General features: G+C 52.2%; 1 protein-coding gene across 1 annotated transcript in view; it reads right to left on the reverse strand.

The window, feature by feature from the left end:
• WLS (Wnt ligand secretion mediator) overlaps positions 1-12,072 on the reverse strand; it is a 29,841-nt gene extending 17,769 nt beyond the window's left edge. Inside the window, exons 1-2 of the mRNA XM_071436967.1 lie at positions 11,809-12,072; positions 535-807 (exon numbers count right to left, since the gene is read on the reverse strand). Coding sequence (XP_071293068.1) covers positions 535-807; positions 11,809-11,914 — 379 coding nt within the window. The 5' untranslated portion in view covers positions 11,915-12,072. The remainder of the gene's footprint in view (positions 1-534; positions 808-11,808) is intronic.
• Positions 12,073-14,360: the final 2,288 nt, after the last annotated feature.

The following is a 14,360-nucleotide window of genomic DNA, read 5'->3' on the forward strand; positions in this document are numbered from 1 at the left end:
TCCCTTCCAGGGAGGGCCAGAGCAGCCCTGCCCTTGCTGCTCTCAACATAATTTTGCAGGTTTTACTGCAGGATTATTTCTGACTTTGGCGGGGGGAGTTGTGTGTTTTGTGTGTGTCAGGGAGGGTGTTATATATTTATTTAGTATTTATATAATAACTTCAAATGGAGAGGAGGGGAATTAAAGTTAGATATTGGGAAGAAATTCCTGTCTGTGAGGGTGGTGAAGCCCTGGCTCAGGGTGCCCAGAGCGGCTGTGGCTGCCCCTGGATCGCTGGCAGTGCCCAAGGCTGGGTTGGAGCAGCCTGGGACAGTGGAAGGTGTCCCTGCCATGGCAGGGGTGGCACAGGATGGACTTTGAGGTCCCTCCCAACCCAAACCATTCCAGGATCACCAATTCCCAGATTCAGGAAGTGCTCCAGCACCACCTCACTGTGTGGCACCAACACAAGTCACGGCACCAGGTAAAAACCCCTCTAGGGGAGGCCCTCTGGGCAATGAGAGCCAGGCAGCAGCTCCTGTGCCAGGCACTTACTGAGGTCGTTGTCCATCTTGAAGGCGATGTCCAGCTGCATGATGAAGAGCATGAACTGGAACCAGGGGCTCATCTCCTTGCTGGGCAGCGGGATGTGCACGGCGAACACGATGTCGTTGGCCTCGATCTGCCGGCTCACGGCCTCGTCGAAGTCCTTCAGCTTCTTGCAGTGGTTGGGTCCCCAGGGCATCAGCCACTTGGCTTTGTGGTGGTTCTTCCTCACGTCAATGCACTTCACTGACATGTAGGGAACAGCTGTCGTGGGGCTGGGGGCTGGCAATGCAAGAGAACCACACTTGTAGCATCTGCAGACATCTGATACAGCGGCTTCCCCACCAAAACTCACAGCTCCCCGCTCGCCTCTTTGAAGGCAATTTAAAACAAATGCACCCAGTGCTGCTCCTTCACAGCTCTTTGATCTCACAGTCAAGTAATTAAGTTTATTACATCCACAGATGTATTACTGACTTTGTAGTGGGATCAAATTAGGATTAATTGAAGAGCTGGGATCTGCTGGTTCAGTCTCAGATACCTCAGTCACACAAAATCAGCCTGATTTACTGAACTCTTCTCCTTTCCCTGTGCTCACCCAAGCAAATCCACCCAGAAAGCGTGTGCCCAGAGAAACCTGGATGGATAAACTAATTCCAAACTTTGTGGTCCTGCAGGGCAGGAAGATTTACCACGGGGATTTGCACCATGCAAGGCCACACATCTCCTTGGGCAGGAAGATTTTCCCCCCAGGCAGCGAGTGGCATGGGAAGTGAGACTCTGCAGAAGGTGATTTTCATGTTGTCACCATCCTCATTCTGATCATCCAGGACTTCCCTTACAGATCACAGCCCCCCAAAACTCCAGCAGCAATAACACCACCATACAAACTCCAATATTCCAAGGAGGAAAACAACCCCAGAGTGAGCTTCACCTCCCAGCCAGGGCTCCTGGCTGCCCCCAGCCCTGCACTGCTACACCCAGATGATTCAGCCCCGGCTCCCTTGTAATTTGGGCACAGCAGGATCATCCCAGCAGCTCTGGAGCCATTTGGGATGGCAGCCAGGAGCCCTGTGGAGCACCTTGCCCAGTGTGCCACCTCGGCACAGGGCGACATCCACACGGCTTCCCACGGGCAGGGAGCGGTGACTCAACGCCAGGCAGGAGGAAGTTACTCCAAAGCCAAATGTTTATCAACTGCATTTTTTCCATTTTTTCACAGCACTGAGTTTCTTCCAGCTCCAAAGGCACAGGGATGCCGGGATAAGGGTGGGCTCCAGGGGACTGCTGTGAGCAGGTGGGTTAATGGTTGGACTCGTTGACCTTAGAGGGCTTTTCCCAATGAAAGGATTCAGGAAACTCCCAGATGGATCCCAGCTCCTGGGATGCATTGTTGCACTGCTGCATCCCAAACCCTTGCTGCATGCAGGAATCACACAACATCCAGATATTAAAACAACCCCAAAACAGAACAAGTTATTGATATCAGAATCAGGACATATCCTGAATTGGAAGGGATTCACAAGGATCATGGATCCAGCCCCTGGCCCTGCACAGACACCCCAACAACCCCACCCTGGGCATCCCCGGCAGCGCTGTCCAAGCCCTCCTGGAGTTGCTCTGGCAGCCTCAGGGCCGTGCCCATTCCCTGGGGGTCTGGGCAGTGCCCAGCACCCTCTGGGGGAAAAACCTCTCACAATACCCACCCTAAATACTGCATCAAGAAACAGCAAAGTAGAATAAAACAAAGCCCTCAACAAACAAACACAAATGAAGCTGCAAGTCCAGGGTTACAGAACTCTCATGACGTGCCCATAGTGCATAAAACACTGCAATAAATGTTGATTCCTCTGCTGTGCCTCGATGCAGAGCCCAGTAACCACAGCTAGAGCTGCAGCTGGAAGGGAATATCAGGAATACTGCTGTGAAGTAAGCCAGGCATTTCAGCCGAGCTCTCTGAGCTCTTTAACTCTGACACATTCTGGGTGATTTCGAAGGCATTTCTGAATTAAGAGACAGCGTTCCCTCTACAGAGAAGCCGAACGTTTCTTGCTTTGATGCAACTCATTATAGCCATAAATACATGTTTTCATCACTGCCTGATTATGATTTTAAACACTTGGCATGCTCCCTGCAGCCTCCCCTCTGCCAAAGTTACAGCTTTGAGGAGCATGAGACAATTACTATACATATTCCTCGTCGGGAATCGCACACCAAACAAACGCCGGCACTTGGCTTCCATTACTGATCTGGCTCCTGGCCCATTCAATCCGAGTGAGCCTTGAACCAAGTGGAAAAAAAAATGCTTTGTGGAGCTGCAGCCAACTCAGCCAAGAGCATTACAAAGTGCTATGCAAAACAAAGCTCTCACCCAGGGATTTGGGTTGTGCTGTGGTGCCAAGGGCTGCCCCAGCCCCTCTGCCCCCAGCCCGGGGGTGCAGCAGCCCCACAGATCCCAGGATCTCTGTCAGCCTGTAAATAATTGAGTAATTGAACAGCTCTGTGTGCACAGCACAGTGCATCAGCCTCGTACTGCTCGCTGCCATGAGAGCCGCAGGAATGCAGGTACCACTTGGAGTAAGAGGGGAGCAGAGCTTCCAGAGGAGGCTTGGGCAGGAGCCAGGGGAGTGCAGCTCTCTGGGAGCCAACTCAGCCAGGAGCCCCCAGGAGGGAGTCCTGGCCCCAGGGGCTGGCAGCAGCCATGGGGCAGAGAGCCCTTGTGCCAGGGGGCTGGGCACCAGCAGTGCCAAGTGCCAAACGCCATGGGCAGGAGGTGCTGGAGCTGCCAGCACTGCCACAGGATCACAGAGTGAAAAAGACCTTAAAGTTTGTCTCATTCCAAAGCCCTGCCATGGCAGGGACACCTCCCACTGTCCCAGGGTGCTCCCAGCCCCAGGGTCCAGCCTGGCCTTGGGCACTGCCAGGGATCCAGGGGCAGCCACAGCTGCTCTGGGCACCTGTGCCAGGGCCTGCCCACCCTCCCAGGGAGCAATTCCTTCCCAATATCTATTTATCTATATTTCCCCTAGATTTCTGCCTCTGCATCTCCTCCAGCTGGGCCTGCAAAGGTGCCCAGCTCACTGCAGACATCCCAAATTACAGGGGCAGAGCAGATCCTGCTGCTCCCTGTGATGGTTTTAGCCAGCAAATACTTGGAAACCTGGACACCTTCACCAGTGTGGCCACCACTGCCCAGGGAGGGCTTCCCATGGACTGCCAGGGCCACCTCAGCTGTGTCTCACTGAGTGAAACAATCCTGCACAGAATTTCATCCTTTGCTTCCAGCCAGGTCAGGGCAGGGTGCTCAGGGCCTGATCCCACCAGGACAGCAAAAACAAGGTCCAAGGGGCTTCCCTCCAGAGCTAGTCCTCAAAGAAAGAAAACCACACTGCTTCTCTGGTTTTAGACTTAAAGCTTTAGGGAAAAAATTCAGTGAGACAAGTGAGCTCAATTTTTTAGCATTTTGGGGGGATATGTTACATACACCGAGGTTTGGGTAAGAACCATCATCACTCAGTATTTCAATTTCAATAAATTCAGCAGATCTTCAAAAAGCTCCTGTGATGGAGCCTCAAACACCTCCTTCCTCCTGCGCTCAAGTTCCAGGATCCCACTCCCTCTCAGCTCCCCAGCAGCCCTCACCTTGGGAATCACATCCTGCACCTTCTCATCCCAGCACCTCCAGCACTCCCATTAAGCACCGACCCTTGCTCCAGCACCATAAACAAGCCCTTTGGAAACTCTCAATTGCATTGTGTCCACACTGATTAAAGGCTGAATCCCCCTGACCTCGGGGGGATTTAACTTCTCCCGGCACCGGGAGCATTCTGCTTTTCTACTCAATTACCCCCTCTGGAGCCAGCCAGCACTTCCCAGCGAGCACACACAAAGGGCTTCTGCTTCATTACCCTAAGCGACTGCAGGGTAGGAATAAACAAGCTAATTTATCATGGACAGACCCAGCTTTTCCAACTGGAACAGCCACAACCTGGATAACACCATGCATGCACTCAGGATTATGAATATGTATTCATTGCAGCCGGATTTTTTCTGCCTCCCTCTTCCCTGACCTCGATAGCACCAGTTTAATAAATTTGAGTGACACAGACACTTGTAATTACTACTTCTTTGATAGTTCTTATTTCACAAAGCTTTTTGGAACATTGCAGCAGCTTTTATATGCAGAATAATTGTATATTTAAATAACCCTACTGCCTACTGGAAGCCCACTCCCCTTGGGAAAGGTTTTTCTTTCTTATATTTGAGTTCAGGCTTTATCCAGACCAAAATCCTTTAAAGCCCTGGGGCACCAATTCCGTCCTGATTTACAGTGGGAGTTTCCAGATATCCTGTTGCAGCTGAACACCCATATTTCTGTTATTTCAGAGGCATTTTATCAGTACTACAGGTTTCCCTGTCTTTCTTTTTTTTTTTTTTTCCAGATAGAAAAATGAACCTGTCTAAGTTTGCTGAATCAGAACAGAAACTTTGTGGCTGCCCCTGGAACAGGGACAGGCTTGGAACAGCTTGAGACGGTGGAAGTGTCCCTGCTATGGCAGGGGTGGGATAAAAATGGGATTTAAGGTCCATCCAACCCAAACCATCCTGGGATTCTGTGACTCTATAATCCAGTCACATATTGCTGGGTACTCTCATGTCCCAGGTGTTGTGTTTTCCCTCAAGGTTTGTTCTTCAGTGCTACTTTTGCAGCTTTGCTACCAGCAAAGCCTCTTCAGAGCAGCACAAACTGAAGGTTTTTCCCAATAAATCAGTTCCCAAGGAGCTGCAGGAGCATCCATGCCCACAGCCCTTAGAACTGAGGGAGCAGGGGATTCCCAGCTCCCTGATAAGCAGCCAAAGGGCTCCTGGGGAACAGAGATAAGGAATTATTCCCTCAGCCCCAGGCAAGTCACAAAGCAGGGAAATCTGGAGAACTGAATGAATGATCTCCATGATTCACATCCATATTCAACAGCAGCAAAGAATACAAATGAGGTGAGCATGAGTAGAGCTCCCTAAATGCAGAAATGGATATTCAAACATATTTAAAAGAAGAAAGAGGGGAAAAAAAGAGGTAAGACTGATTTTCTAATTGCCACAGAGAGCCTGATCTTCATCCAAGTCAGTTTTCCAGTGGGATGAGATGCATTTCCTGCAACCCCCAGCCAAGGTACGAAATCCTGCACACAGATCCCAGGGAGCAGGAAGAGCTGTTGTTATCCAGCAGCTTTTCTCCTGAGCCTGACACTCCCCAAGATAAGATACCTTGGAAACTGCCCGTGCTCAGATATGTGAGGAATTTCATCTCCATGTGAATGGGCCGGGCCAGGCCCTTCCCCACTGGACACCTTGAGCCTTCAAAGGCTTTCCCAGGCTATCAGGGACTTCAAAGGCCACAAGTGTTATTTACCAAGGAAAAGGCTTCCTGTGTGGAGGTTTTCCCTCTCAAAGGGCAGGGAGGCAGCAGGAGCTCTGCTTGGGAAGTGCTCGGGTCACATTTAAATCAACAGAGGGGGAGCAGCAGGAGCTCTCCCAGGTTTGGGTTTGGAAGTGATGCAGCTGTGAAAAGAGAAAACCCCAGCACCTCCGAGGATTCCCAGCTCCTCAGGCCCCAGCACTGCCATTCCTGCCTGGGAACTCTCCATTTCTGGCACTTTTGCCCATTCAGCTACAGTTACAGCTCCTCAAAAGAAGAATTGAGCAGGCCTAACTAAACAGCCATGACCTTTCGTGTCTGCTTTCTCCTGGGCTCCCAGCGCCTCTGCCAAGGCTGCAGCACTGCAGGAATGTGTCTATACACAGGATCCATTGGCATTCATGGCCACGGAGCACCGACCAGCTCCTGGAGAGGCCCTGCATGAAAGGAAGTCAGGCACACAAAAATGTTCTTTATCCCCAGCCTGAAACACTCTTTCCTATCCATACCTTGGAAATCCGAGTGCTTTCCTTGTCAAAGGATCAGCTCAGCCCGAGGAAGGTAATGAAATCCCAGGAAAGAAAATGAAATCCTGGAAACAGGGGGCTCAGGAGCCAAATCAGACATTTAGATAATGAGCTGGGATTGTGGAGAGCTGCTCAGCCATGGCCACACATGACTCATTATCTCTCCGGGCCAGACACACAAGGAAGTTTGAGTTCCTCCAGTCACAACAATTCTGTTTTTTCCAGCCTAAGCCAGGGAAGGGAGCAGTGAACCTGCACCTCCTTAATCCATCATCCCCTCAGCCCAGAGGACTCATGTGCTAAATAAATCCCTCCACTTTTCCAATCAGTTAAATTTGTACAGTGTACGGGTGGGCACTGGGCTTGCAGCAGTTCCCTGGGTGTGAGCCTGCTCTGGCTTTGCCTGGACCACAGAGAGTTCTGCATCCCCTGTGCTTGTCTGAACCAAGGATCCGTGATTTGGGATATGGCATCCTTGGAATCATGGAAGTTCGAGTTGGAAGGGACCTTTAAAGCAACTCATATAAAATAAGCCATTGAAAATTCCCTTTCAAAAAGTTTTCAAAGCTGCACAGAGATCTGGGTTGTTTGGGTTTTTTTCCTTTATGTATATAGAAAATAACTTTATATATATAAATTCTGAGATGAAAAGGCAACTAGAAAGGGACACCAACAGCTTCCCACTGTTGGGAAAGAAAAAGATAATTTGTAATCAAATGTTTTGCTTTCCAAACAACCAAGAGGCATCAAACCCACATAAATCCAGTCAGATTCTGCACACACAACTTCCACCCCGGCAGCTGCCAGGGGGACACTGGTGTGTCCCAGCTCAGCTGTGGCCTGGAGCAGCTGTGGTGACCTTCACTGGAACATCCCAGCCAAAATTCCCAGCACAGCACAGCCAGGTGGAAGCTGCAGCTGGTCCAACTGTGGAATCATGGAAATGTTTCGGTTGGAAAAGCCCTTTTAGGCCAGGAATTGAACTGTTCCCAGCAGTGCCAAGGCCACCACTGCCCGTGTCCCCAAGTGCCACATCCACAGGGAAGTTAAATCCCTCCAGGGATGGGGACTCAGCCCTGTCCTGGGCAGCTGTGGCAGGGCTGGAGAACCCTTTCCAGGAGGAATTCTCCCAAAATCCACCCTGAGCTCCCCTGGCCCAGCCTGGGGCCGTTCCCTCTGCTCCTGTCCCTGTTCCCTGGAGCAGAGCCCGACCTAGGGCTGTGCCCTCCTGGCAGGAGCTGTGCAGAGCCACAAGGGCCCCTGAGCCTCCTTTGCTCCAGGCTCAGCCCCTGCCCAGCTCCCCCAGCCTTTCCTGAGACCCTCAGAGTCTCTCTTGTGCAGAGGGACCCAACTCTGCACTGGAGGTGCAAGGTTTGTCCTCATGCCCTGTCCAGGGCTGTCACAAGCCTGGTGGCATCCCAGGACAGCCCCACTGGATCCAGGGAAGGCAGAGCAGGCAGGGGCTCCTGGGAATGCTGGCGTGCCTGTAAATTATCATCAGCCCCATTCCTCACAAACGATAACAGAAACCATCCCTGGTGATCCCATCCTCCTGTAATCCACACGTGCCATCATTTACAGCAGGAGAGATAGTGGAGACAAGGCTGCATTAGGATTAATTTTGTGGAGCATGTTCTATCTCCCACTGCTGCATCCCGACTGAACACATCACACACAGCCCAGAAGTGTGACCTTTAAACAAGATGTTTTCCACGAAAGGAGCAGACACCAGGAATCCTGTGGGGTTTCAAGTAGTGACAGCCCCACTTTCTGGAGCCAACAGTTCATTAAAAGCACAGCAAAGAAACAGCCCAATAAAACTCTCTTTTGGGGTGTTTGCTCCCTTTTGAGCTTTGCAAAGCTCCCTCCACGCATGGGGACTCCACCATTGCCCTGCAGAGCCTGCAGCAGGGTTGGACAACCTTTTCCATGAAGAAATTTTGCCAAATATCCAACCTAAAGCTCCCATGGCACAGCCTGAGGCCATTTCCCCTCATCCTGCCCCTTGTTCCCTGGGAGCAGAACCTGACCCCACCTGGCTGCATGCTCCTGTCAGGGAGCTGTTGGCACAGGAGCTTCCTCCTGCCACAGGAATTTCTCCCTCCGTGTGCATCTCGTGCTTTGCCAACGGGCAGCTCTGAGCAAATCCCACCTGAGAGCTGATAAGGTTCCTGCTGCTAAATAAAAGAGCTGTTGGAAATGTGGAAGCTGCATTAAAACCCTGGCATCACACACTGACTGCCCAAAACCGAGCTGGGATCCAGCAGTGGCAGAAACCCCCTGATGTGAGGAAAACCAGCTTTGTGGTGGCTGTATCAGGTACCAACGTGCTGCATTTGGGTATTTTGGACTGGCACGAGGGATCTGTTAAAATAGAGCACTTAGTCATTGTTTTGAAACATGACCTAAGTGCCTGCGAGGGGAAAGGCTGGCTGGGCTGAGCAGCCCTGTCCCACTCGTGTACGTATTTTGGGTTGTCTAGACCTGGGCACACCAAAATAACCGGATTTTGGTGTCTGTTGGGTGCGCTGCATCAAACCAGAGCGGGGCCACCGTGGCAGCGCCACCTCTGCTCCCAGCCCACCTGGTGGCACCCCCGTGGGGTGGCACTGGCAGCTCTCCTGGCCCGGCTCCGATCCCTTCGGAACGCTGCCACCGACCCGCTGCTCAGCACGAGGAGTCTCCTTGTGGGGAACCCCACACGCTGGGAAGCACTAAAGGGGTCAGGCCTGACCCCTGGATCACAGTTTCCCGGGATACAGGGAGCCCAGAACAGGGCAGGTTCCTGGGAAGAGCTGCTCAGCCTCCCAGGCCGTGGGTCACCCTGCCAAACACTGGGGACCACACCTAGGTTACACATGGAACTTGGTGTTTCACAAGCACCAGATATCCCTGGATTTGCAGCTCTCAGGAGGGCTGGCTGGGAGCTGCTGGCTCAGGGATGAGCCTCTGAACTCCTTCAATGCACCAGAAGGGGTAAGTGCTGCAGAGGAAAGAACAGTTTGGATGATTGATCAAAGCAGTTTGATTCGAGGGAATCCAGGAATTAAAGAACTTTGGGGGGCAGCACCCCCTAGGACCTGCCCACAGAGAGAAGATGCATTTATTCCAGCAGGATGCAGTGACTGAGCCTGTGCAGGAATTCCAGCAGGATGCAGTGACTGAGCTCATGCAGGGCATTGAACTCAGCCCCCAGTCCCTGTCCCTGCTGGCCCCAGCCCATCTGACCTGTCCATGCAGCTTCCCACCCCACCTGGGAGACCCATCCAGGATGGGAGGGTGCAAGGTGGATGCCCAGCAGCAGCATCAGCCAATAAAGCAGGGAATAAACCAGCTGGAAAACTGAACTAACATAATTTAAATTCTTTAATCTCCGAATCCCTTCAAAACTGAGCAGAAACACTTGTCTTTTCCCTGTAAAGCCAGCCATAAACATCTGTTTGTCACATCTGTCCCCGGATGCCAGCACAAACAAATCTTTCTGAGCCACACCAGCCTTTGGAAAAACCAACTATTTCAATTTAGCAGCAAGAAACTGCTAGAAAAACCCTTTTAAGATGAAGTCTGGCTTCTCTGCACAGCACAGGCCAAGACATTTTATCTCAGGAATCAGCAGTGGGTTCAGTAGCCTGCTCTTGAACCAGCTCTTAAAGAGTAAAAAAAAAAAGGAAGCAAAAAAGCTAATCCTGATAAACTCCATGTGGTTTCAGGCCTGCAAGAGCAGGAAAAATGAGTTTTAGTCAGAGCAGGAAAAATGAGTTTTAGTCAGTAAGTGCCAGTGACTCCCTTGTGTCGGAGGTGAGGAAGAGAATGAGGGAAACTGAAGTTTTCCAAAATTACGTTTAGTGGAGTTTTGTGGTTATTAGAGGCTGATAATTCAAGGCCAGGAAGGCAAAGCACTGATGGGCACCAGGAGCACAGGGTCTGCTTCCTGAGGAATGGCCGGAGCTGTACCCTCGATCCCTCTCAAACAGAGAACAGCCCGACTCCCTTCTCCCAGCGAAGTGCAACAAAGTTTCGGAGTGAATTTGACCCCGATTCTTCCAAAAACCCTCAGAGCTCCGCAGGGATCCTGCCCGGGAGGAAGGGCTGGGCCCGGGGGATGCCCCGCAGGGCCGGACAGCCCTTCCCGGACACAAAGGCAACATTCCCACCCTGAAAATGGCCAAAGCAGCCATATCCATGCGCCCATCATTCCAAGGAGCCGGCGCAGAACTCAGCTGCTTTCTAGTAAAAAAAAAAAAAAAAAAAAAAAATTTAAAAAACTCCCAGGACTGCCCCAAACTCGCTCTCCTCCATCTTCCTGCTTCCATCCCCCAGGGAAAACTCTCCTTGCCGCAGGGCTGTGTCCCAGTTCCCATCTCCCTGCCTTTGGGAATGCTCAGGGATAAACAAACACAATCTGGGCTTCAGAGTGCCCGGTGCGGAGCTGGGGACCCCAGAGCCGAGGGGAGCCGGGGATGAAACCCCTCCCTGGGCGGCCACGAGGGTTTTCCACGGGCAGGAGCAAACCCAGGCCGAGCCCACGCGGGTTTGAGCTTCTCCTGGGCAGGGATCGGGAACGGGGGAAGCTCCTGCAGCAGGAGCGGGAGGCGGAACGGGGGGGGCTCCTCTTGGAGGAGGATCGGGAGGTGGGAGGGAGGGAGGGGACCCGTCCTGACAGAGGTCGGGAGATGGGAGGGAGGGGAGGGGACCCCTCCTGGAACGGGATCGGGAGGGACTGGGGGGATCCCCCGCAGAAACGAGCCCGGACAAAGCGCGAGTCCCAAAAAAACCCCAGAGCCGGGACCCCCCACTCCCACCAGTCGTTCCCCCTTTTTCTTTCCTTCCTTTTTTTTTTCCTCCCTAGGTTTTTTATTAATATTTTTTTGTTCTCATTCTGGCCAGGGGAAAGGTTTCCTCTCGCGGCCGATTCGGAGGCCGAGGCACGGGGAGGTGCAGCGCCAAGAAGGGAGGAAAAATCCTTTTAAAAAAATAAATTATTATTATTTTCTAAGCCAACTTTGAAACGCGAGGCTCCCTGCGCGTTCCGTCGCCATACTGAAGCTTTCCCACTTCCCTCTTTCTTTAAGTCCAGGCTGAAACCAGGCCAAAAAAAAAAAAAAAAAAAAAAGGAGAGAAACCAACAAACCAACACAGAAACTTTTCCTTGGCCGGCTCCCCCCGCAGCAGCCGCGGGACGGGCACAAAGGGCCCGGAGCCGGGATCGCTCGGCTACAAAAGCGGATAATGAGATCATGGGAGCGAGTCAGCGATACTGTAACCAGCACTAAACAAGCGGGCAGCGGCGGGAGGAGGAGGAGGAGGAGGAGGAGGAAGGCAGCGGCCCCCGGCACTCACCGATGAGCCCTCCCACCAGGAAGGCGATGACTTGGAGCACGAGCAGGATGCCCCCGACGATGCAGAGCTTGCGGGTGCTCATGTTCTCGATGATGGCCCCGGCCATGCTGGCGGGGCGCTGCGGGCCGGGGCTGTGCGGGCCGGGGCGCTGCGGACGGAGCGGGGGCCGCGGGCGGGCAGCGGGCGGGCCCCGCTCGCCGCCCCAGCCGTGATTGTGCCGCTCCCGCCGCCCGCGGCCGCTTTAACCGGGCGGCCACACGTGACCGCCGCCCCTCCCTCCCCGCGCCCCGCCCGGGCCGCCACAGCGCCGGCAGCGGGGATGGGAGCGCCCTGGGATCGGCACCGGGAACCGGCACCGGGAACCGGCACCGCCGTGCGCTCGCCGCAGCCCGGCCCGGCCCGGCCATGGCAGGGACACCTCCCTCCGTCCCAGGCTGCTCCAACCCAGCCTTGGGCACTGCCAGGGATCCAGGGGCAGCCGCAGCTGCTCTGGGCACCCTGTGCCAGGGCCTGCCCACCCTCACAGCCAGAATCCCTTCCCAATGTCCACCTAAATCTACTCACTTTCAGCTTCCAGCCATTGCCTGTGTCCTGTCCCTCCGTGCCTTGTCCCCAGTCCCTGTCCAGATCTCCTGGAGCCCCTTCAGGCCCTGCCAGGGGCTCTGAGCTCTCCCTGGAACCTTCTCCTCTCCAGCCTGAACTCACCATCATGCTCTCCCCACTGCTCTCCCATCCCCATGGCTCTGAGCAATGCTTTGTCCTTCCCCCAGCCCTACTTTGATTCACCCCAGTTGCTCACACTGAGCAGTTTTCCCAGTTCTGCTCCCCTCCATCTCTCCCCATTTCCCACAGGAGGATGCTGTGTACCCATCCCACCCTCTGGAAGCTGCTGGCTCATCATCCCCTGCCATCACCTTTAGCAGCAGGACAAGGAGAAATGGGTTTAAACTGAAGGGGGAGAGATTTAGATCAGATATTAGGCAGACTTTTACATCGAGACTTTTACACAGGGTGCCCAGAGTAGCTGTGGCTGCCCCTGGATCCCTGGCAGTGCCCAAGGCCAGGCTGGAGGGGGATTGGAGCAGCCTGGGATGGTGGAAGGTGTCCCCCCATGGCAGGGCATGGCACTGGATGGGATTTAAGATCCCTCCCAGCCCAAACCAGTCTGGGATTGTATCTCTGGTTTTTGTTTACTGGCTACCATGAGGATCTCTGTTCTGCTCCCTGTTGCATGTGGAGTGATGGATGAAGAACATCATCCTGTATGACTGAAACTAGGCAGGGAGTTGCCAAAAACACTTGAGAACAAATAAACCATGAAAGGAGACAACTCATAACAAAAATACAGACAGGAGCAAAATGAAAGACAGGTCAAATATGTAGAAGCACAAACCAACAATGAACTAAAGCAAAAAGTGTCAGGAAAAAAGTTGGGAAGGACTCCAACACTCCTTGACCATTCAGTAGAGGAGATAAATGGTTGTCCATACTTGGAGTTTTGTTGGTAGCTATTTAGGAATAATGTAACCTGGGATAATATAGGTTGGGATATGGGCACCAGGAACAACTTTAGCTATTTTGTCACTGCAGGACAGTTTAATCTTTAAGAATATTGTGAGTTTTACCTTTCTGTAGTTTAGTCTTAGCTTTACTTTCACATTCCAGTTCTGACTTCATTGTTAAAAATAGTTCCTAATGGATGGGTCCTTGCAGCCATTATGATCCCACTCGGATCAGTCACATGGATTTGCTTCCAAAAATCAAAGCCTCTAAGTGGCTTTTCGCCAGCACAATTAAAGACTTCAAATACCAAATACTTCATACTGAAATTAAAAAAAGAAAAAAAATCCCACATAGAACAATTGCTATTAAAAATGCTTCTTTTGAAATATCTAATAATAATTTTTTGGATGTCTGTCTGACACAGTGTTGATTCTGAGTGATGATTTTTGCCCTTTTCTCTGTTGGGAATGCACCAAGCCTTGGAACTGTGTTTGTTCCCTCACAGTCTGTAAGCACTGCTGAAGAGCAGAGTCAGACAAGTCCCTGCCACTCTTTGAGGTCCTGCTTACCCAAATGCAGGGACCTGTGTGACCAAGCAGAATCCTGGAATGGTTTGGGGTGGAATGGATTTTAATTCCACCCCTGCCATGGCAGGGACACCTGCCACTGTCCCAGGCTGCTCCAAGCCCTGTCCAGCCCTGGACATTCCAGGGATCCAGGACAGCCACAGCTGCTCTGGGCAGCATCTTTGGAGCCATGAGTGCCACTGAATCCAATCTGCCTTTAATGACTCTACAAAAGTTACACGGTGCAATCTTTTGTTAAATGGCCCTTTTGCTCCAAGCCATTTACTTCTGGGACAGGAATCTCAGAGGTAGAGCTCAAATCATTCCATCAGGAAAAAAATCTGGACTGAATAAGTAAAAGAACTAAACCACAGGAAACAATTCTTCACATTAATAAGGCACTTTCCATTTCCATGATTTTCCTACACCTTTAATACGGCAAAGTTTGGAGAAATTAATGACATGTGACTTTTGACACGTGTC

This window comes from Agelaius tricolor, unplaced genomic scaffold (assembly GCF_023055355.1).
Source record: "Agelaius tricolor isolate 1412-34295 unplaced genomic scaffold, bAgeTri1.0.p SCAF_11, whole genome shotgun sequence".
In the NCBI taxonomy this organism is placed as follows: domain Eukaryota; kingdom Metazoa; phylum Chordata; class Aves; order Passeriformes; family Icteridae; genus Agelaius; species Agelaius tricolor.